At 40.7% G+C, this 25,011-nt stretch overlaps 1 protein-coding gene across 1 annotated transcript in view; it reads right to left on the minus strand.

Annotated features, from left to right (window-relative positions):
* LOC126194677 (guanine nucleotide exchange factor DBS-like) overlaps window positions 1–25,011 on the minus strand; it is a 373,302-nt gene that overhangs the window by 178,927 nt on the left and 169,364 nt on the right. The window contains exons 3-5 of the mRNA XM_049932882.1: window positions 23,334–23,448; window positions 13,417–13,507; window positions 6,833–6,946 (exon numbers count right to left, since the gene is read on the minus strand). Of these exons, the coding sequence (XP_049788839.1) occupies window positions 6,833–6,946; window positions 13,417–13,507; window positions 23,334–23,448 (320 nt within the window). The remainder of the gene's footprint in view (window positions 1–6,832; window positions 6,947–13,416; window positions 13,508–23,333; window positions 23,449–25,011) is intronic.

Genomic DNA, 25,011 nt, shown 5'->3' on the forward strand with positions numbered 1-25,011 from the left:
ATAGTGGAAGGTGAGGAAACCATTGCGGAAGAATCCCCCATGATTACCGGCGTCTCCGATGGCGCGCTCCTCCCTTGTGGGGGCCCTCTCTGAGGGCACTCCCGCCTTAGGTGATTGTTCACACCTCAGGTCACACCTCCCGACAAACGGACGGAGGGACCAATCGGCACTTTCTGAAGGTATCAGCTCGGGTAATCACCCCTCCCTGGGCCTGGCCGTTACCAGGGGGTACGTACGTGTCCTACCTGTCTACCCGGGGCGGGGAATTACGCGTTACCCCGTCACCGGCTACGCATGGAAGTGCATGGGTTGGCCTTCAGACACGCACAGGGAGGAAGAAAGAGAAAGGGAAAGGAAAGAAGAGAGGTCTCAAACGCCGCAGCGGAGAAGGTAGAGAGAAGAGGTAAGGAAAAGAGAAGGACAAAGGAAGGATGAAGACTTACAAGCAAGGAAGGAAGGCGAAGAATGTAGTATATGTACAAGCGTCCGTCTCCGGACGTAGGCACAAACCATAACCCCAGAGAAAGGGAAAGAAAGAGCCAGAGGTGAAGGGGGGGGGGGGGGGGGGGTGGCGAAGATGGGGGATGGGGAAGGATGCGGAAAGGGAAGGTATGCAGCCTGGAAAGGAAGGAAGGCCACATCAGCTCGGGGTCCCGTGCTCGCTACGCACGTATCCACAAAAGAGTTGTGGATCCCCTGGGGGGAACCATGGACCTTGCCACTGGTGGGGAGGCTTGTGTGCCTCAGTGATACGGATAGCCATACTGTAGGTGCAACCACAATGGAGGGGTATCTGTTGAGAGGCCAGACAAACATGTGGTTCCTGAAGAGGGGCAGCAGCCTTTACAGTAGTTGCAGGGGCAACAGTCTAGATGATTGGCTGACCTGGCCTTGTAACACTAACCAAAATGGCCTTGCTGTGAACAGCTGAAAGTAAGGGGAAACTACAGCCATAATTTTTCCCAAGGGCATGCAGCTTTACTGTATGGTTAAATGATGATGGTGTCCTGTTGGATAAAATATTCCGGAGGTAAAATTGTCGCCCAATCGGATCTCTGGGCGAGGACTATTAAGGAGGATGTCGTTATCAGGAGAAAGAAAACTGGCATTCTATGGATCGAAGTGTGGAATGTTAGATCCCTTAATCAGGCAGGTAGGTTAAAAAATTTAAAAAGGGAAATGGATAGGTTAAAATTAGAGATAGTGGGAATTAGTGAAGTTCGGTGGCAGGAGGAACAAGACTTCTGTCAGGTGAATACAGGGTTATAAATACAAAATCAGATAGGGGTAATGCAAGAGTAGGTTTAATAATGAATAAAAAAATAGGAGTGCGGGTAAGCTACTACACACTGCATAGTGAACGCATTATTGTGGCCAAGATAGACACAAAGCCCACGCCTAGCACAGTAGCACAAGTTTATATGCCAACTAGCTCCACAGATGACGAAGAGACTGATGAAATGTATGATGAGATAAAAGAAATTATTCAGGTAGTGAAGGGAGGCAAAATTTAATAGTCGTGGGTGACTGGAATTCGACAGTAGGAAAAGGAAGAGAAGGAAACGTAGTAGGTGAATATGGAATGGGCTAAGAAATGAAAGAGGACACTGCCTGGTAGAATTTTGCACAGAGCAGAACTTAATCATAGCTAACACTTGGCTCAAGAATCATGAAAGAAGGTTGTATACATGGAAGAGGCCTGAAGATACTGGAAGGTTTCAGATAGATTATATAATGGTAAGACAGAGATTTAGGAACCAGGTTTTAAATTGTAAGACATTTCCAGGAGCACATGTGCACTGACCACAATGTAGTGGTTATGAACTGTAGATTAAAACTGGGGAAACTGCAAAAAGTTGGGAATTTAAGGAGATGGAACCTGGATAAACTGACAGAACCAGAGGTAGAGAGTTTCTGGGAGAGCATTACGGAACAATTGACAAGAAGGGGGGAAAGAAATACAGTAGAAGAAGAATGGACAGCTTTTGGGTAACAGAAGATATATTGAATTTAATTGCTAAAAGGAGAAAATATAAAAATGCAGTAAATGAAGCAGGCAAAGAGGAATACAAACGTCTCAAAAATGAGATCGACAGGAAGCGCAAAATGGCTAAGCAGAGATGGCTAGAGGACAAATGTAAGGATGTAAAGGCATATCTCACTAGCGGTAAGATAGATACTGTGTACAGGAAAATTTAAGAGACCTTTGGAGAAAAGAGAACCACTTGTATGACTATCAAGAGCTCAGATGGAAATCCCAGTTCTAAGCAAAGAAGGGAAAGCAGAAAGGTGGAAGGAGTATATAGAGGGTCTATACAAGGGTGATGTACTTGAGGACAATATTATAGAAATGGAAGAGGATGTAGATGAAGATGAAATGGGAGATACGATACTGCGTGAAGAGTTTGACAGAGCACTGAAACACCTGAGCCGAAACAAGGCCCCGGGAGTAGACAACATTCCATTAGAACTACTGACGGCCTTGGGAGAGCCAGTCCTGACAAAACTCTACCATCTGGTGAGCAAAATGTATGAAACAGGCGAAGTACCCTCAGACTTCAAGAAGAATATAATAATTCCAATCCCAAAGAAAGCAGGTGTTGACAGATGTGAAAATTACCAAACTATCAGTTTATTAAGTCACGGCTTCAAAATACTAACGCGAATTCTTTAAAGACAAATGAAAAATCTGGTAGAAGCCGACCTCGGGAAGATCAGTTTGGATTCCATAGAAATTTAGAACACGTGAGGCAATACCGGCCCTACGACTTATCTCAGAAGATAGATTGAGGAAACGCAAACCTACACTTCTAGCATTTGTAGACTTAGAGAAAGCTTTTGACAATATTGACTGGAAACTCTCTTTCAAATTCTGAAGGTGGCAGGGGTAAAATACAGGGAACGAAAGGCTATTTACAATTTGTACAGAAACCAAGATGGCAGTTATAAGAGTCGAGGGGCATGAAAGGGAAGCAGTGGTTGGGAAGGGAGTGAGACAGGGTTGTAGCCTCTCCCCGATGTTGTTCAATCTGTATATTGAGCAAGCAGTAAAGGAAACAAAAGAAAAATTCGGAGTAGGAATTAAAATCCATGGAGAAGAAATAAAAACTGTGAGGTTCGTCGACGACACTGTAATTCTGTCAGAGACATCAAAGGGACTGGAAGAGCAGTTGAACAGAATGGACAGTGTCTTGAAAGGAGGATATAAGATGAACGTCAACAAAAGCAAAATGAGGATAATGGAATGTAGACAAATTAAGTTGGGTGATGCTGAGGGAATTAGATTAGGAAATGAAACACTTAAAGTAGTAAAGCAGGTTTGCTATTTGGGGAGCAAAGTAACTGATGACGGTAGAGAGGATATAAAATGTCGACTGGCAATGGCAAGGAAAGCATTTCTGAAGAATAGAAATTTGTTAACATCGAGTATAGATTTAAGTGTCCGGAAGTCGTTTCTGAAAGTATTTGTATGGAAGTGAAATATGGACGATAAATAGTTGGGACAAGAAGAGAATAGAAGCTTTCGAAATGTGGTGCTACAGAAGAATGCTGAAGATTAGGTGGGTAGATCACATAACTAATGAGGAGGTATTGAACAGAATTGGGGAGAAGAGGAGTTTGTGGCACAACTTGACTACAAGAAGAGATCGTTTGGTGGGACATATTCTGAGGCATCGAGGGATTACCAATTTAGTACTGGAGGGAATCGTGGAGGGAGACCAAGAGATGAATACACTAAGCAGATTCAGAAGGATGTAGGTTGCAGTGTGTACTGGGAGATGAAGAAGCTTGCACAGGATAGAGTAACATGGAGAGCTGCATCAAACCAGTCTCTGGACTGAAGACCACAACAACATCCCAATATAACTTTCACATGTACAAGCATCATTCAAACTCCCCATGGAATCGAACCTGATACAAACATAAGTTAAGCAGGAGAAAGAGAAGACAAATACCAGAAAAATGAGTGGCAGCAAGTGCAAAATGCCATGACAGGAATGGTTAGTGGAGAAATGCAAAGCTGGAGCAGCATGCATAACTATGGAAATGATAGATGCCAAGTTGGAAAACTGAAGGAACTTTGGGTAAAGACAGAAGCTGCCGTATGAACATCAGGAGCTTTGAAGACAAGCCAGTATTAAAGAAATATTGGAAGGGAAAGGTGAAAAGTGGAAGAAATATATAACACAGTTTTACAAAGGAAATGTATCTAGAAGATAATATTACAAAAGGGAAGAAGGCTATTTTTGCATTTGGAGGTGCCACTGGTTGTGGTCATGTGTGTGGGATGTTCGCTTGCTTTTGTGACTATGTGTGTGCCTTCGTTGTGCCCATCTGCAACTCAACAGGACATTCTGCTTCACCTGGTCCTCCTCAACAGTGTGTGCAACCTTCCTACATGTTTACCTCCTCTTATCTGATGGCTCCACCTTCACCTTTGTCCACATTTCAACAGCTATCATCCCTTTAAAATAAAAAAATTCCACCCATATAGCGTACCCACCTGGGAACAGCGTATATGCAGTGACATGAACTTCCTTGCCCTGTATGCTGAGGGTCTCACCAAGGCCTTCACAGACGGGCACTATTCGCCAGACATAGTCCACCATCAGATCTCCCATGCCCCCACACACCCTGAATCATCCCACCATCCTCAAGAACCGGCCACAAAGGAATGCCCCCTTTATCACCCTTTACTACCCCAGATTGGAACAGCTGAACCACACCCTTTATGAGGGTTTTCATTACCTATTGAACTACATCGTTCACCAGGGCTTTGATTACTTATAATCATGCCCTGAAATGAGGGACATCCTATCCGTGATCCTTCCCATCCCTCTTAAATTGGTGCTCTGTCATCCACCCAATCTCCACAACATTGTACTCCATCCCTATGCCACTCCCAAGCCCAACCCTCTGCCAAAAGTATCATACCCCTGTGGAACAAAGAGGTGCAAGACCAGCTAAATCCACCACCCAGCACTTCTTATTCCAGTCCTGCCACAGGTTTATCCTACCCCCAACAGCTGTCGGGCAACTTATGAAAGCAGCAATGTCATTTACCAGCTCTGCTGCAATCATTGCACAGCTTTTGATATTGTTATGACTACCAACCAACTGTCCACCAAGATGAAAGGCTACTGAAAAACTGTGGTCAAGAGCAAAGTAGATCACTCTCTGGCACAACACACAGCTGAACATAACATGTTTGATTTCTATGGGTGCTTTACTACCCCAGCCATCTGGATCCTCCCCTTTGCCACCAGCTTTTCTGAACTGTGCAGGTGGGAGTTATCCTTACAACACATTCTCCACTCAAGCAGTTATCCCAACCTCAACCTGCGGTAACATATTGTCCCCACTCCCTCCACCCAATAGTTTCCACCTCTTCATTCTGTCATCTCCTCCCCATTCCCATATCCCACCTTTTTTGTTTGCCACCCTCTGCCAACGCACCCACCCACCATCTTTCCTTGCTCCTCTCCTTTTATGATCCTTTTTTCCCCACCTTCCAGTCCCGCAACCTCCAGACACTTCACCTGTTGGCATTCTAGTCCCTGTATGCCCTGCCATACGATGTTCCTCTCTCCCCCCACCTGTACACTGCTACCTATTTCCTTTCCCTGGCCCTTCCAGATTGCTCCCACATGATAGTTGCACTCTGGCCCAAGCTGCTGGATTTGACGATCATGTGTGGGTGAGGTGTGCTTGCTTGCGTGTATGAATGGTGTGTCCTTTTCTTTTGCTGATGAAGGCTGTGGCTGTAAATTTTGTGTAAGTGTCTTTTAATTGTGCCTGTCTGTAACTTAACGTGTTATTTTTATGGTAAGTAGCAATCATTCTTTCCCTACATTGTTGAGCAGATTCTTTTTAATTTTTGAGTCTAGCAAGGTTGTTTTACATGTAAGCTGCAATTACCCTCATCGATTGCACTGTAAACCATCTCCATTAGCCACAATCACAACATTAAGAATGTGTTTAACACAGAAGTGTCTCATTACATTACTGATAGCTCACCTCTCTTCTAAAGTAAATGCCACTTTAGCTGCTAGTACAAAACTTGCTAGGGAACCAGTATACTTTATCAGATTTTCCTCCTCCTCTAATTGAGCAATGAACAACCACCATGAACTCTTAACAAAGCCTCTACACCATAAGTCTTCTTGCAGCTTCTATACAATACTTAACAGGAGCAGTCATGAGTTGTCTTCTTTTTCCTGCCCTCTATCTCATATCCCCAAGGAGTCAGATCATACATCTACACATTTTTCACATACACAAAATGTTTCAGGTTGTAAATACTTCTGATTAATTCATGCTGCAAATAAGTCAGAGTAATGGGTAGTAGAAGGCAAGTGCATTACGGAACTGAATGGTTGTACTATGGAGGGTTTAACATAAACCGAAACAGCTATAATTCAGTTCAAGCATTTAGACCAAAATCTCTGTTGTTCAAAAAATAAGAACACAATGAAGATGGAAGCACAAAGGGCAGGAAACTTAACTCTTTAATTACATATTATAGCAGACCTGAAAAACTGACAATCCTTTAGTGCCGAGCACATTAAAGTCTTCACTTCACAATGGGGTTAACTACAACATTTAGCTTTGATGTTTCACTGTCATTACTGGTTTAGCTTCACATGCAATATGACTGTAAGTCAGTCTCATATTGTTACAACAAAAATAAGTGACATTTCTGATTTAAACCATTACAAAAGATAATAAATTGTAACTTCATTCAACATCTTTTTACTAGCTGACATGGAACTAGTCAAATATGAACAAAAATATGAAATGTGCCAAACAGCCTAATATAGTTCATAATTACCTTGAATTTGAACTCATCCTTTGACAGTTTATTGGTAAATTCCAAAATAGCCTTCTGAAGAAAACCAACTGGCCGTAAAACATATGCCACATGTATTAGGCCAGGGAAAAAGCCCTAAAATGGTAAACAAATTCTTCTTTAGTTTCTAAATTAAAGAACTTTAGAGAAAAATATAAAAAATTACATTAACATGAAGGTGCAACACACACAGCCACAGTAACCTTCCTCAATCATAATTGGAGAGTTATATGCCACAATGACCAAGAACAAATTGCATGTTTCAAGAAATTAATCTCTGACGTTCAGCCACAGAAAAAAATCAGTTGGAGTATTGAGAACACTAAATGACATTCAACAGATAAACATTTATTCAATGTGACATATTCGCTTTTCACAGAAATCAGACATCAACGGCCTAAAAGACATATGGCGATTACAAGAAACTGAAATTGAAGAACAATACTGTCTCAACATAGATATTACCTGTAAAAACCATGCACAAATGACAGCTGCCCCAAACATTAGCTTATGATGCTACAGCTTTGATTAAAAATGCCAGTTTGTGTAATTTAAAGGGGAAATAAACATTCTGATTATACTCTAAAACATAACGGAATCACATCTGACTTGTTTGTGGACTCATTCAAGTGATATTTTCTTTTATAAACATAAATTTTTGTTTTGCTATTTACTTTTACTGTAGTGGTTTTATTTCTGTCATCTGACTTTAGATTTCCTATCAGACCAACCTGATAAGCTCTCAGAATGAACACAGTGAAAAGGAAATATTGGAAATTGACAAAACATAGCAAAATATCTCTTAGCATTTTTAAGACTGACGAAACCATCAGGAAAATATTGGATTACTAAAGCAGCGTTTTCATATCACATACTTCTCTTCTTGCTTATTCAAAATGGATCACAAAAAGAAAGTTACTTTAATGAGATGAAATGTGCCATATTACTGGATCAAATACACACTAAAGACCAGAAAAAATGCTGAAAATGCTTTCTTGATGCTGTTACTCATGAAAGCAATCATATTTTCTATCTAAAACAACTGTTGTGTGCATATGACAGAAATTAAGGACAGGAAGCAATCATAAACAGTACTCTGCTATTGTTCTATTGTTTCAGGGCATCTAACATAGCGGCGCCGGCTTCAAAGCAATGTACTGCCTACATCTGTAGTGCCATCTTCCCTTATTATAGTACCCTGCATAAAACAATATTGTTTCATTCAACTAAGGACTATGTTGTGTGCTATTAAGAGACAATCTCTTGTATATTTTGAGTATAATTTTGAGGATTCTCACTGATCTATTGAGATGGATTGATATGGATCTCCAACAATCTGAGCAGTACTTAGTAAGTTCTTGCAAAAATAGTTGTGAACTAGGGTAATGTAGCGTAACACCGAATATGTCTACATTTTCCTTCTTTACATTTATAAGTAGTTTTTTCCTGGTAAACTTGAATTTCAGGGGACTGCTGGGAAGTTCAGAAACTGTATTACATTTGGATCATTTTCACAGATTGTGATGCACCTCATGGCTCCAAAAGCTTGCCTAAGTATGACCTCCTTTTACGTGTGTTTTGCCACCGCTTGGTGAGTAGACTTTTTATCTATCCAACTACTGTCAAAAGCTGGTTTTTTTTTCATTGTTATACAGTACCATTAGGAGCTTTTGAGAGTGAAACTGTCTTCTGTAGATCAAGTGTCAGTCCAGTGCATTCACCTTTTATTGCTTCCCATTTGTCGTTTTGCATTTTTATCCTTGAAAGGTCAACCTACCAATGACACATTTTTTTTTCTTAATTTACATCTGCGAAAGCCTTCACATTTTCACAAGCTTTGTCAAATGTACTTAAAGATTTGGTTTTGCTTCTAAATATGTCACTGTTTTCTTGTGTCTCTTGCCAACAGATTTACAATGAAAATGATAATCTTTTGTATTTCTTATTTACTGGTGTGAACATACTACATTCCCAATGTTTATAAAATTGAACTACTGCAATAATCACTTTGGAACAAAGCTTTATCAACAGGAGTGTGTATTCTGCTACTTTCCAACCTAGATGTTGTCAACAGCACACTCTCAAGCAGTTAGTCCACTTTTGCACATTACCCTCATTTTATATAATTGTACAATCACATCTTTTTTTAACCAAGTCATGTAATATTAAATATAAAATGTATCTTCACTAATTAATTAACTAGAAGATAACCTGTATTCATCATTAAAACCACACTCAATATCATCACTGTCATCTGACTTGTGCTCTTTCATCTAGAACTAGGTCGCCATCTTGTTACTGTATTTAACTCACTTTTGCATCAGATGTAACTGTAGATCTGACATACACCAGAATTGCAAACATGAAAAATGTCTCTCACTGTGTAACCACAATCTTGGGGTCAAGTAATGGAAAATCCTGGTAGGAATATCAACAAAGTAGGAAAAGACAGATCGCTACTTAGCACAAAGAAGCCACGTCAAGTTGGAGACACACAATTAAGAAAGACTCACATATAGCTTCTGTCTGCCACAGCCTCCATCAGTAAAACACACACATACGCATGCACGTAGTGTACAGGTGGGAAGAGAGACGAACACTGTCTGCCAGAGTGTGCAGGGACTAGACTGCCAACATGTGCAGCGTCAGGAGGTTGTGGAGTAGGGAGATGGGGAAAAAAAGCAGCAAAAATGGAGAAGGGTGGGGAAAGACGGACAGATGCATTAGCAGAGGACTGCAAATAAACAGGGTTGGAAAATGAGAATCTGGAGGAGGTGATAGGACGGAGGGGGTGGAAACAGTTGGTTTGAGAGTGTGGGGACAGTACAGCCTGGCTACCAGGGGATGGCATATCTGCAGTGAAAAAACTCCCTTGCTCCGTATGCTGAGGGTCTCAACAAGGCCTTCACAGGCAGGCACTATCCCCCAGATCTCTTGTGCCATTTCCACTCATACCCCCAATCCTTCCACCACCCCCAAGAACTAGCCACAAATGAGCGTCCCCTTCATCACCAAGTAGGAAAGTTTTGCTGGAACAACTGAAACACATCCTTCACCAGGACTTTGATTATCTATCGTCATGCCCTGAAATGAGGAACATCCGACCCAAGATAGCTTCCACCTCTCCTAAAGTGGTTTTCCATTGCCCATCCAACCTTCACAACATCTCAGTCTATCTCTATGCCACTCCCAATCCCTTCCCACAAGGGTCATATCTCTATGGAAGACCCAGGTGCAAAACATGCCCATTCCACCACCAAGCACTTCCTATTCCAGTCCTATCGCACGCTTATCCTACCCCATCAGGAGTGGGCCACCTGTGAAAGCAGCTATGTCACTTACCAGCTCTGCTGCAATCATTGCACAGCTTTTTGTATTGGTATGACTATCAACCAGCTGTTCATCAGGATGAAAGGTCACCGCCAAACTGAGGTCAAGAGCAAAGTGGCACAGCATCCAACTGAACATAACACACTTGATTTCAATGGCTGCTTCACTACCCAGGTCATCTGGATCTTTCCCTCCACCACCAGATTTTTTGAACTGCACAGATGAGAGTTATCTCCACTCCCGTCATTATCCCACCCTCAACTTATGGTAACATACTTTGCCAAAACCCTTCACCTAATAGTTTTTACCCCCTCTGACCTATCATTTCCTTCCCATACTCATCTCCCAACCCTGTTTATTTTTAGCCCTCTGCCAATGCTTCTACCTGTCTTTCTCCACTCCTTTCCATTTTTGCTACTTTTTTCACAACCTCCCTGCCCTACAACCTCCTGACGCTGTGCCTGTTGGCAGTTTAGTCCCTGCACACTCTGCCAGACAGCATTCATCTCTTCCTTCCCCTCCCCCCCCCCCTTCCCCACCCTCTCCAGACTGCTGCTTGCATCCCATGTGATGTTGCATTCCAGACTGAGCTGCTGGAGTTGGCAGTTTTGTGTGTGTGTGTGTGTGTGTGTGTGTGTGTGTGTGTGTGTGTGTGTTTGTTTTTGTTTTGGCTGAAAGCTATACATGTATGTCTTATCAACTACCATGGCAAACTAAAAATGTCAAAATCTGTAGAAAGTTTGCTCTGGCATCAGATGCGCTATGGTAGTGACACATCATAACACTGCCTTCACAAAACACCATGTCACAGGCTTACTGTTCCATTATTATCAACCCACAGCTCTGGGAGAGTGGTTGAACCAGGATCCAAAGTATGTACATCCCTCTTCACAGCATTCAAATTGTGTTCAATACATTTCAGGTAAGAGGACCAGGGAGGCTTTTACACACATGACTGGAGTATTTATCAAATGATTCTGACATGAGTCTGGATCAGCTGAATGATGCTACATCTTGCCAAGAGACTGAGAATATGAATTTTATATGTGCAAGTGATAATGTATGTTGAAGGATTTGGGTCTCATTTCATGCTGAATGATTAATTCTTCATACAAGGGCATCAGCACTAATCTGATTTGTTTTCTATGAGCGAAATACATTCTTCAGTTCATGTAGTTTTATACGCACACTAGAATCCTCCCACTGATATGTACAACAAACATATTTTGTGACTGATCATTCTAAATTATCTTTTTCATTCAATGAGTTTCCAAGGTAATTCTGAAATGGAAAAGTGCTTAAGAGAAAGCTCATAAAAGACTGCCCAATTTTTCAATTGTGCCACACTGAGAGTGGAAATTTCAGTTTTTCATTTTTAAACTGGAGAATCATGTCTAGAACTTGAGGAAGGTACTAAGAATCCTGTGATGTTGAATTTAACACACAAGTTGCATCTGAAAAATTGGGTGAAAGGCTTCAGAAAATAACAGAAACAAGAGTTACAAACAAAATCCCTTTACTGGCCTTCATACTAATCACCATTAGCTACAACACATTTCTGACATCAGTGACAAAGCTATTGTCAACTGTCAACACACATTTCTTGTGGAATCATTCAAGACATTATAGTCACGCAATGATGGATATTCAAAACATCTGTGAATGTTCGTGAACAATCATGCTTATACTGCCTTTGCTTATGTTAAACCCTTTTGATATTCTCAAAGACAGCCGCCAATCACCTGTAAATGTACACTGAACTTATTCAGTGCTGTCTGGGACTGTGCTTATTGACTCAAATGCAGCTCTTCCTAAAGCTTGTAAACCAGCATTTTATACTCACTGCTTCAACACTGTAACCTTGCACGAAGCAAAACTTTATGTTAACACGTTGCATCATTTTACAATGAGAGGAATATGGGTGCTTGTAGATGACCGGTGGCTGTCTTTGTGAATGAGAGCAAAGGAGCTGAGTATAAGCAAACCCAGTATAAGCACTATTGTTCAGGAATGGTCACAGACATTGCAGATATCCAACAATGTGTGACCATGGTTCCTCGAGTGATTCCACAAGAAGAGTTTGCTAGCAATTTCCAATAGCTTTACAACCAATTTCAGAAGCGTGTTGGGGATAAGGGTTATTACCTTGATGGCCAGTAAAGGTATTTTGTTGTATGTTTTGTTTCCTTTATTTTCTGAGATTATTCACCAAACGTTTCACACATACCTTGTATTTTCTGAATTATGGGAAGAAGTTGTGCTTGTGCACAATGATTTTTCTGGAGACTGAACAACTCCTCTTTAAGAACCAACATATCTACAAGGATCAACCTTGTGGCAACCAAATTATTCATTTAATTCATGATGGAACAGCCTTAGGGCTTAATGTCCTGTCACAACACATGCAATTCTAAGTGGAGTGGTTACTGAGGTGAAGAAGAAAAGAGGTGTAGGGGAGGTATAGGGTGAGGGTGTGAAATGTATATAATATGAGTTGTGAATTCATTATATTACATTGAAGAACATACTCTGCATCTGCAAGATCACATTTACCTGTGACTAGGATCTAGCAGTATACACTAATGAAAGCAAATCTAACAATGCCCACATATATTGCTGCACATAAACTGTAGCAGAACTGACAGATGGTGTTCCTGTTCTCACACAGCTCTACTTCTCAGTCAGAGAGATGGCAGTTACAGGTCAGTAGGAGAGGGTAGGCAATGCTGGTGTAAGACAGTCAAAGGAGTAAACCCTTGTGGTATAGGGCTTGGAAGCACAGGTAACAGGAGGATAAAACAGGTGTCAAGAAAGCAGATTGGGTCTAGGGAAAAATAGAACTTCGAGACTGTAAGAATAATTTTAGAAAGGATATTTCTCATTTTAACGGATGGCAAAAGGTAGTTTTTAAGTCCTAGTGGAAGAAATGGTTGAGTTACAACAGATTATAACTGATCTAGATTTGGTGCATCAGAATCTAAACAACTGATAAAATAGGTATTCTTTCTCAATAAAATGTAATAAATCTGTTCTGACAACAAACCAGGAGCATTAAATAATCCACAGACAAAAAATGTAAATAATATAGAAAGAGAGAGAAGGAGAGTCATCTTTACTGTAATGACATCATTAATATATTTGTATTATCTGTACTTAACACACAGGAATTTGCAAATGTCCATTACTGAAGTTTCAGATTCTTCCTACATCCTTCTGAGAAAATATTATCAACTCACTGAGATTTTCAGAAGGACGGCCTTCACAGAACTCCATTTGTCATTACGACGATCCACAACCAAAACAAAGCCAACATCAGCCTCCTGCATTCTGGAACAAAAATCAATGCATCTACTAAAACCTGTATGTGCTACAAAATTATAAGACAGCAAATTACATCAGACAGGATTCAGTTTTTAATGCTGCGTGTGGTATATTCACATGTTCTTGTTGCATTATATTTTATCATCTCTTATGACAAATTTAAGGAAAGTAAGAGAGTAGAAGCAATTACTGTAAAGAAAAGTTTATTAAGGAAACACAGAATATTTAGAGATATACAAAGGATTTTAATAAAGAAAGTGCTCACTTAGTGCATTTGGTGACCTGCAAAATTTTTGTTTGCTGTTACATTTTGTAAGATCAGTTTGTATTCAAATGACATGTTTCTAGCTATCGTCATAGAACATAAGATGGATATGTGTGTGTGTGCGAGTGTATACCCGTCCTTTTTTCCCCCTAAGGTAAGTCTTTCCGCTCCCGGGATTGGAATGACTCCTTACCCTCTCCCTTAAAACCCACTTTCTTTCGTCTTTCCCTCTCCTTCCCTCTTTCCTGACGAAGCAACTGTTTGTTGCGAAAGCTAGAATTTTGTGTGTCTGTTTGTGTTTGTTTGTGTGTCTATCGACCTGCCAGCGCTTTCGTTCGGTAAGTCACATCATCTTTGTTTTTAGATATAACATAAATATATAGTATCATACTCATTTCCCCACTATTGGTATTACAGCATAAAGTCAGCACCGACACGCCAGTCAGGAGCAACAGGAAGAGAAGGCTATGAGAGGAAGTCAGCCAATCATGCACTCGCCAGCCTCCCTCCAATGTGACAGCAGCGGCCCCTACGTGAAGACAACATAAGCACCATGCCCAACAGGTGGCACGTCACTTTGATAGCAGCGTCAATGTTAGCCACTTCGTTAGGAATCTCAATGTAGCACTGACTTGTGTTTGCCTATACTGAAGGAAACTGCTTATTTTGTATCTCGCCCTTTGCTTGCGACACATCTATCAAAGTTAAGTAATTGTATCTTGCCTTATTGTAATAAAACTCATTAATATGATTTGTTTGATTGTTTGTCTAGTGAACCAAGTATGCAGGATTGCTAGACATAACAACATTGGTGACGAGGTGAACAAATAGCACAGTGACAACCTGTTAATATTCGAGCCCCTAGCCGTCAGCTGCCACTTGTTTTGTCTGTTTTGTCGTGGGCTTTTGTGTTTTGTTGGCGCCTTAATTCTACCTTGTTTCTTCTTTGCAGGGGTGTGTTGACATGTTCTAACAGTGTCTCTTATAGTGTTTTTTCTTCAGTGTTTTCAGGTGGGTATTGCAGAAATTTTCTTTGCTTGTGTGCTTATTTTTATTGCTTGCATTGTCAATCTATTGCATTTGCCCATTCCAAACTGAGCAACCCACCCATTCCACGCCGTGCTCAGGCGCCTCAGCTGCAAGTGATAGATGCAATGCAACTAACACATGTTTCAGTTTTAGACGCAGCAGATTGCAACCCTTCTAAACACAGTACAGCAGTTACTCGCCAACCAAGCAACAAACACAGCACAACATGCCGCAACTGTTGATCAAAGTGCCATACTGCCTTTTTGCCAGTTTAATGAAAAAGAACAGGAATGGCTCGAGTGGTTGCAACAGTATGAAGCCCACATCATTGCTCACAAAGTATCAGGTACTGTGAAACTACATTACTTTTTGTCAACAGCAAGAAGTGCAGTCTTTCGCCTCATTCAGAAATTGTTCCCTAACACCATTCCAGTTTGTAGGTTCACTAACAATTATGACCAACATATGAATTTGGTGGCAGCTAGGTACCAATTCTTTCGTTACAAGAAAAGGTCAGAACAAACTTATCTCGAGTGGGTAATGGATTTGCAGAATATACGATCATGTACAATGCAACTGATGTCAACCTTCAATAACAGATTTTGAAACAGTCAGATCCCTCATTTTGTCACATAGTGCAATTCCAAATCAGTACGATTCAGGTGCCATGGCAGATGTAAATTTGAGCAGTCACCAATTTGTTGGGTTGAGTCATCCCTTGTTCATGACCGGCCCAGTAGGCAGCAACTGCACGCACATGCCAAGCTGCATAAACTTTTCTCTAAAGAGGCGGCTATGTCAGTGAATAGAATTAAGTCATGCCCTGTATGCTATTCACAGCATAAACACCAAGATTGTCCATCCAGACAAGCACAGTGTTACGCTTTGGATAGAAAGGTCACATACAATCCGTAGATTTGCATCAGGAAAAACATTGGAATTCTGCCCACTCACAAAAATCTCGTCACAAGGCCTATGTCATCAATGCAGTGTATTCATATCCTGTTGCAGGCATCAGCAAAATTAACAAGCAAACAGTTTCTTCAGCACTACGCCAGTCCAACAAACTTTTTGTTCATTTGCATCTTAGTGGAAATCATGTGAAATTTCAGTTGGTCATTGGTGCCTCTGTTACATTGCTGAATCTTAACACACATGAACTGTTAGGCTCCCCACGCCTGTCTAAAACTGGCACACTCCTGACAGTTTACAATGGCCAAGACATTCCCATTATCGAAAAATGTACTTTGCCTGCCTGTATCACTCGTACACGCGAACTGTTACTTTCCCTATGCTACAATCATGCGATTGTCAGAACATATTTGGATATTTGGCCTTGTTTTTTTTTTTTTTTCAAAGTTGGGACAATGTGTTGACAGTGACTGAATTCAATGCCAGAGACAGTGTATCTAGCTAGCTGAAACAATTCTCAGAAGTCTTTTCTGAATTGTTAGGCAAGGCTAACAATTTTGTTGCACATACTACTCTGAAAGACAATGCTCAGCCAAAATTTTGCCTGGCCAGAACTCTTCCCATTGCATTACAGGACAAAGTGGCTGCTGAACTTAAAAGAATTGCAAGATAGCGGAGCTATTGCACCCATACAAGCTAGCAATGGGCAAGTCCACTGGTTTTGCTCCCCTAACTTTCAGGTTGCATTCCCCTCTGTGGTCAATTTAAGTCTACAGTCAGCCCACAAATTGTGATTGATACTTATCCATTGCTATTCCCAGAGGATCTTGTGGACAGATCAGGCACGCATCGCTACTTTTAAAAATTAATTTGAGCAATGTGTAACTTCAAATACCACTAGATGAAGAATCTCAAACTGTGTGCAAGTACCAAATTGTTCAAACTATTTGGATGATACTGTCATATCAGGTCGTACACACCTGAAGAACATATTGCAAATTTGCATGCTTTGTTTCATGTGTTATCTGACGCAGGACTAAAGTGTAAACTGGACAAGTGCAATTTTTTTTTAAATCTGAGTTGCAGTATCTTAGTTATGTCATAAACAGTCAAGGTGTACATCCTCTTCAGTCACATCTGTTAGCCATATGTGATCTGCCAGTTCCTCGCAATGTCACACACTTACAGTCACTCTTAGGGAAAATGAACTCTTCTGTCCAGTTCATACCGATGCCGCACAAATCGCAGCTCAATTTCATCGCAAGAACACCCCTTTGTTTGGACAGATGAGTGCCAAGAAGCTTTTCAAAAACTTAATGATGCATTTCTCAGTGATTGAGGCTTGGTTCACTTTGTTCCTGACGAACCAGTTGTGTTGCAAGTCGATGCTTCCTCTTACGGAATCAGTGCAGTGCTTTCACATAGATTTGGTGATAAAGACAGGCCTATTGCTTTTGCATCAAAAGTGTTGTTCAAAGCTCATTGTAACTATTCACAAATCGAGAAAGAGGCATTGGCTATTGTCTATGGTGTCACCAAATTCCACCACTATTTGTATGGCAGAAAATTCTACTTAGTAACAGATCACAAACCATTGCAGTTCTTGTTTCCTTCGATGAAGCCGGTTCCTGTATGAACTGCTCAAAAATTGCAAAGATGGGCTTTGTTGTTGTCTCAATATCTGTAGGAGATTGCGTATCGTCCGACAGCTCAACATGGTAATGCGGACGCACTTTCACTTTTCCACTTGGGCCTATTACAAACTTTGACACTTCTCCTACATCTTGTTGTTACATCGATGCTCATGATGCTGAATTGCTTCAATCCTTCCCTCTGAACTTCAAACATTTTCCTAAATTCATTCACACATCTTTGCCTCACTCATTGCATAGCACGTAGAACTTTGTAGTGCGCCAATACTTGCACATCGACATATCCTCACTATACAGCAAGGTATCATTCTTGTTCAAAATTACAGTGGACAGTCATGTGTGTTGTTCCCCAAAGCTTTCCAAAAAGAAGTGTTGCACTCACTTCACCAAAGACGCTGGGGGATTGTTCGTATGAAACAGTTATCGTGTCGACAGGGTATGGACACCCAAATAGAACAGATGACATCAGAGTGTCACATATGTACGAAAATCATTTCACTCTGCCACAAAAATTCTCTGCTTGGCTTAAATCGCAACCACCATGGCAACATGTGCACATAGACTTTGCGGGTTCTTTTGGGAAAATTTGTTGGTTGATTGTGGTGGACTCTTATATCAAGATTCCTTTTGCTGTGCCAATGAACTTGACAATGTCACAGAGCACAGTTCAGGTGTTGTCCTCTATTTTTTGCCTCAAAGTTTTGCCTGAAGCCATAGTGTCGGACAAAGGCCCTTAGTTCACATCACATGAATTTGAGACATTCTGTGAATGCAATGACATACAGCATCTAACTAGTGCCCCGTTCCATCAACAGTCAAATGGCGAAGTGGAACATTTTGTCAGAAACTTCAACTAGCAAATTGACAAACTTCACACCACACAACCTAGAGCTCAAGCATTGCAACTGTTTCTTGCCTCCTAGCACTTGCATCCATGAGATGGACCACCGCCGGCAGAATTTCTTCATGGCTGCTGCCATTAGACATTGCTCCATCCTCCTCAGCACCCAGCGGTGAAGGAAGGCCACAAGTATCACTGCGCACTGCATGATATTGTTTTTTTTTTCAGGGTTTTTGGCAGCAGCAGACAGTGGGTGCGAGATGAGATCCTTTGTCAACTTGACGCATGGATGTATCTCATATCAGGCACAGATGGATTGCAGTACTAACATCACAGTCGAATTTGCCGCTGTCATGTGCATGGTGATCCTTCTGTATCTCTTCCCCCCAGATTCAAGGATCCCAAGGACAGCACAGCCACAGCAGCCGTCAGAGAGTGTCGTCATGACACCGCGGGACAATCCCATGAAGACGGACCCCCGTCTCCTCTGCTTCCTCTCATCCTACCAATGGAGCTGGACATGCCTACATGCCTTCTATATCCTGGTATGGGCCACAGGAGGTGGACACTTACCCTTCTGGGTGTTTTCCAGGGGCATTTCCACCAGAGCAGAGGTCGGACGGCAGGGTACGACCAGAAGTCTGACGTCCCATGCAAACACAGCTTCCAGTCTATCAAAGCACAAAGCATTCATGCTCCTACCCCCCCCCCCCCCCCCCCGCCCAGTTGAGCTCCAGATACAATGACAGTACGTCACTTGGGGAAGGGGGTGGGGAGGGAGGGGAGGAACGTTACAGCGTAAAGTCAGTGCCGGCATACCATTTGGGAATGACAAGGAAAACAAGGTTATGAGAAGAAGTCAGCCAATGGCACGTCCCTCCAAGATGACAATGCAACAGCAGTGGCTCCTATGTGAAGATTACATAAGCGCCATGCCCGATTCGTGGTAGCCCACTTCGACAGCAACATCAACGTCAGCCACTTCGTTAGGAATCTCTATGCAGCACAGACTTGTGTTTGCCTATACTGAAGAAGACTGATTATTTTGTATGTCGCCATTTGCTTGCAACACATCTATCAAAGTAAAGTAATAGTATCTTGCCTCATTGTAATAAAACTCAGTAACGAAGAGTTGTTTGATTGTTTGTCTAGCGAACCAAGTATGCAGGATTCCTAGACACAATTGGTGTCTTTAAAAACAAGTTGATAAATTATTGTGTATAATGAATCTCCAAAATAAATTTTACAGTGCCCACTTAAGAGAACACAATAAACAGGGTGGTCATTTGATCGTGACTGGGTAAAATATCTCACGAAATAAGCGCCAAACATAAAAACCACAAAGAACGAAACTTGTCTAGCCTGAAGGGGGAAACCAGATGGCGCTATGGTTGGCCCGCTAGATGGGGCTGCCATAGGTCAAACAGATATCAACTGCGTTTTTTTTAAAATAGGAAGCCCCATTTTTTATTACATATTTGTGTAGTACGTAAAGAAATATGAAAGTTTTAGTTGGACCACTTTTTTCGCTTTGTGATAGATGGCGCTGTAATAGTCACAAACATACGGCTCACAATTTTAGATGAACAGTTGGTAACTGGTAGGTTTTTTTAAATTAAAATACAGAACGTAGGTACGTTTGAACATTTTATTTCGGTTGTTACAATGTGATACATGTACCTTTGTGAAGCTAAAACACCTACTTGGACATCATCATTTGTTGCAGATTGTGGTTGACGTTTCACACATGGCTGAACACTTCCTTTTTCCTTAAATAACGTAACTATCCAGCAAACGGTCCGGACACTTAGATGATGTCATCCAGGATACTGAGCAGCACACATAGCACACGCCCGTTGGTCAATTCGATCACAATAGCCATAGATCAACACAATATCAACCTTTTCCGCAGTTGGTAAATGGTCCATTTTAACAGGGTTAATGTATCACGAGGCAAATACCGTCCGCACTGGCGGAATGTTACATGATACCACGTACTTATACGTTTGTGACTATTACAGCACGATCTATCACAAAGCGAAAAAGTGGTCCAACTAAAACATTCATATTTCTTTACATACTACACAAATATGTAATACAAAATGGGGATTCATATTTTAAAAAAACACAGTTGATATCTGTTTGACCTATGGCAGCGCCATCTAGCGGGCCAACCATAGTGCCATCTGGTTTCCCCCTTCAAGCTAGACAAGTTTTGTTCTTTGCAGTTTTTTCGTTTGACGTTTATTTCGTGAAATATTGGCCCGGTCACGATCAATGGACCACCCTGTATAATGGAACCAAAAAGATTGCCATCTACAATGAGACACTTTTCATAACAAGGTATTACATTCAGTATCTTCTTATCAAGGAATGATGCTGTATGTAGTTATAACTAAGTGGCAATAGCTTGTTTAACACTATCATCACCGTTAATGTCCCACCAGCAAGGAAATTGTCAGACACAAAGAGACTTCAAAATCAGATGGGGCTCTAGCTAAAAAGAAAAAATGTTCACAGCAAAAGTCTAGTGTTATCAGACACTGCACTGTTGTAATACTGTGGCAGTGACTTTGTGTTTTGTGGTTTTACACAAAATTCAAATCTCAAACTGCCTTATCATTCATTTCGGATTGTATGATGAAGTTTACATAGAGTATCATAATAAGTTCTGCTGTTGTTGGTTACATCACATGCCAAAAAGTCAATCAATAAATCATCCTGTGTTTCAAAATACCATGCACAGGAGATTGTAATCTAGCTTTGGTCTTTTATATGTTAGAAATTTGCCTCAACTTCAAGGATTGTAATTTTGTTTCCATAGTTTTGAGCAACAATGTTGTTTTACTCCACATCCTCAATGAGATTCAAACCACCATCGTAAACCTCAACAGGGCCTTGCCAAATACAGGATAGAGAAAAATATTGTCACGAAATTTTAACCCTGGATAGCTGATGCCAGTAGGAACCAAAATTACTAATGTGTACATTGACAACGCATTACTTTTAAACTATGGAAATTTGGCGCCATGCACTTCGATTGGCCACGGAATTGCCCTGTTGCTGGATGCTCTGGACAGCGCATGACCGCAAATGCTTTTCCTGCCGGAGATCGCGATATATCCATGGCGATGGACGTTTGTACGTGTGAAACAACAACCATAGCGCAGCCCATAAACCCAAGAATGGAAGGGCAATCCCACAGCCAGTTGGAGCTTGTGGTGCCAACTTTCCGTAGTTTAAAAATGGTGCGTTGTCGATCTACACAACATTAGTAATTCTGGTTCCTACTGGAATCAGCTATCCAAGGTTAAAATCCCGTGACAATTTTTCTCCACCTTGTATGGTAATGTACCAGAAACAAGCATCCACTGCATTCTGTGTTGCGCACAGTGCTCAGATCTTTTGCTGCACAATCACACTCATTTCCATATCATCGATGTATTCCATTATCTATTCCTCATACACTTGACAAATTTTGTAGCAAATTACAGTCAATGACAAGATTTCATGTATTATAAACTGTATGACAGAAAGAAATTTGCAAGTGATGGATGCATCAAATTTCTCAAACATTATCGGAACTCATTACTGTCGTCTGTAAAACACAAGTTTGCACCATGTTTCCAGCAACATTTCAAACAATGTTTCCAGCAACTACTGGCTGGTCATGACACTGTTGGTGCAGATCAAAGGACAATGCATATTGCTGTTGCACAGCTCTAGGCTATGTTTATATTTCAAGTCGAGATTTTGTCTGAGGTACTGTGACAAGGCATGAGGCAGAGAGATGGAATTTCATAAAATCTTTAAAACTTCTATGTGTGTGGATGTGGTGGGCATTGGCAAGTAACTTACACTAAGAAGACAACACACACACACACACACACACACACACACACACACACACACACACACACACACACACACACACGAGGGAGGACTCGAACCGCCAACAGGGGGGAGCCGCGCAAACCATGACAAGAGGCCTCAGACCGCGCAGCTACCCTGTGCGGCCCCCAACAGATTAGTGAGTTTTCTATAAGAAGGACAGTGCATCCAAGGAAAAACAGAAGGTACTGAACGATATGGCATGCTCATCCCTGGATTGTAATCATATTAAATGACCTGGGATGAAGTGAACGGACATATCCAGTAAGTTCACATAACGAGTAAGGAATATCTCTGAAAAGTCACTAAGGATGTGTGATATTATATAACTCACAATACCTACAAAAGCTTATTGACAAGCATGCCTCAAGTTTGTGAGGCAGTCATTAAATTCATGTGAGAAGACTTTGATGAAAGTAAAATATATATTTTCAGTTTAAGTGTATATAATTATGTTTTTGGAGAAATTAAGTTTTGCTTGTGTTCATTTTTGATATATCAGGTAATAGTCATGGTTTATTGAATTTAATGATTGGTACTGTAGCACTACAGTCTATGCGAATATGCTATGATAAATATTTGCCATCAGTGTGGACAGAGACCTATAACAGGAAACAAAGTTGCAAGTATGTTGTGAAAAGTGCAGTAACCATGTCTGTAATATGAGGATTACTGTGTGTCACATTGGTCAGCCCAGGTATAGACACTTGTGGTTACAATGCAGCCACAGCAGCTATCAAAAATGAATTTACTTTCTCATTAGGCCTCATACGACATGTCTCAAAAAAGAAATAAACAACATAGTTTTCATCACTGGCTACTCTTAACACTCCCGTAGTAAAAAAATCTGCTTTGGGGAAGTGATGATCATAAAACATTAACAGAAAAAAGTCCGTTTTAAGAAATCATTTGTTAACTTTACAGAGCCATTTTCATAAGCCACCTGTTTCTCTGTAAGCTAAGAATTTTCCTTACCCAAGAACTAAAATAAAATTTACTAAACATGTAGGAACTGCCTATTTGTTTAATTGAATAGAATATTAATGTCAACTTTTTTAAGTCACATTATGGTAGCATCCTGGACTAATTTTCTTGTTCTTGCAATTTTGGTGTATTCACACAATGAAAACTGGAAAGTGCTTACACTATGGCTATAGTACAACTAGAGACAATAATATCTCAAATAAAAGAATGGTTGTCACTACAATGAATTGCACTAATACAATTATTAAAATCACTCACGAAGGGACAGAGGTGAGGTACAAAATAAGGCGCTTGTATTCTTCATCACCCAAGCCGCAGAAATTACCCAGATCAGGAAACACAATAATTGGACACCCATCACGTGACTTTCCTCCTGAAACAGAGAGAGAGACTATCTATTTAAAAGTCCCTTTTGAATATAAGTAGATGTCAACCAGAAGTGATTTCAGCAATTTTTAAATGTGAGTATTGTTGTCTGTCATCAGCAAAACTGCTCAAAAACAAGTATTTCACACCTGAGTGTCTGGAAATGTGTGTAGGCTTAGATTCAAGGGGAGCAGCGAATGAAAGAATAAGCCTGAAAAAATAAAACACTTTGCTCTTAATTAAATACAAAATAACAGCCAAAACAAAGCTTGTCTTTTTGAAAGGGTACATGTGTGAAATCACACTCTGCTGCAGGACAAAATACAATACGTTGCTGTTCTGACCACTGCACTGTAACATGCCTGGCTGTTCCTTAGCTTACTGCTCAAGTCTGCCCCTCTGTGATGGCAGACGTCTTGAAGTCGCAAGAGGACTCGTCAGTATTCAAGGATACAAAATGATATTTGTTTTAAGTAAAATGACAATCTAGCACAAAACCAATCAGTAGTTCTGTCGAAAATTGGACGTTACAATATTTGCGTCATCAGTATAAGAACAATTTTCTCTGCCTTATTAAGAAAAAGCAAATCAATAAAACACAGGACAGATAATAAAATACAATGTAAGAACAGAAACACACTCATAGTTCAAAGCCAGCACTTCGTAACAAACATAGTAATAAAAAGGTCAAGATTTTGTTATCAAACTATCAAACTTGTATCCTTTCTCAGAGCTAACAAGAGCAGAAACAGACAAAATACCAACCCCTTCACACATCAATAGTAATCTTTCTCTAAGCAGACATCACGTAACATGAAACATGATCACACAATTATTAACTGCAAGTTGAGTCCTAAAACTTTAGTTCATTGAAAATATTTAAATTTTCATCTTACATAAATCACATTACATTCTTGTTGGTCCTATTTTTCATTTAATTATTTTATTATGCTGTTAGTATGCTCAATGAAAAGTTTCTTGTGGAATACACACGGAGATGATAACTCAGTTTTACTTACCCAGGTATACTCATACATTACTGAATACCTATAATTTAAGGAATAAAGGTAACAATTCACCAAATATCTGAGATACTGAAATAAAGATTTAACAACAGTGAACTTCACTGAAGTAGTAAGAAAAGCAACTTGTTCTGATGCCCACCATTTCTTTTGTCTCCCAACGCCTTCTACTGGCAGGTCAATAAGTTCAATTTCTCATGAGTGAGTTGGGTCTGCAATTTATAGGTTAGTTAGTGTATCTGATACTTTCTCCACTTAGCATGTCATCTGTTGCATCCCACAAATATAATTGTGTGTGTGTGTGTGTGTATGTGTGTGTCTGTGTGTGTGTGTACTACTATCAAAGGCCTTAATGGCCGAAAGCTACGATTGTGTGGTGTATCTTTTTATTGTGCCTATCGCTTCTCAGCATCTTCACTTTTCTTTATGGTGTTCAGCTTCTTCAGCGATTCTGTTTTTATCTCATCAGTGGTGGCAAAATGATGTTCCTTCATGGTTCTCCTCATCCTTGGGAATAGAAAGAAGTCAAAAACGCCCATGTCCAGCAA

This window comes from Schistocerca nitens, chromosome 1 (assembly GCF_023898315.1).
Source record: "Schistocerca nitens isolate TAMUIC-IGC-003100 chromosome 1, iqSchNite1.1, whole genome shotgun sequence".
Classification (NCBI taxonomy): Eukaryota; Metazoa; Arthropoda; class Insecta; order Orthoptera; family Acrididae; genus Schistocerca; species Schistocerca nitens.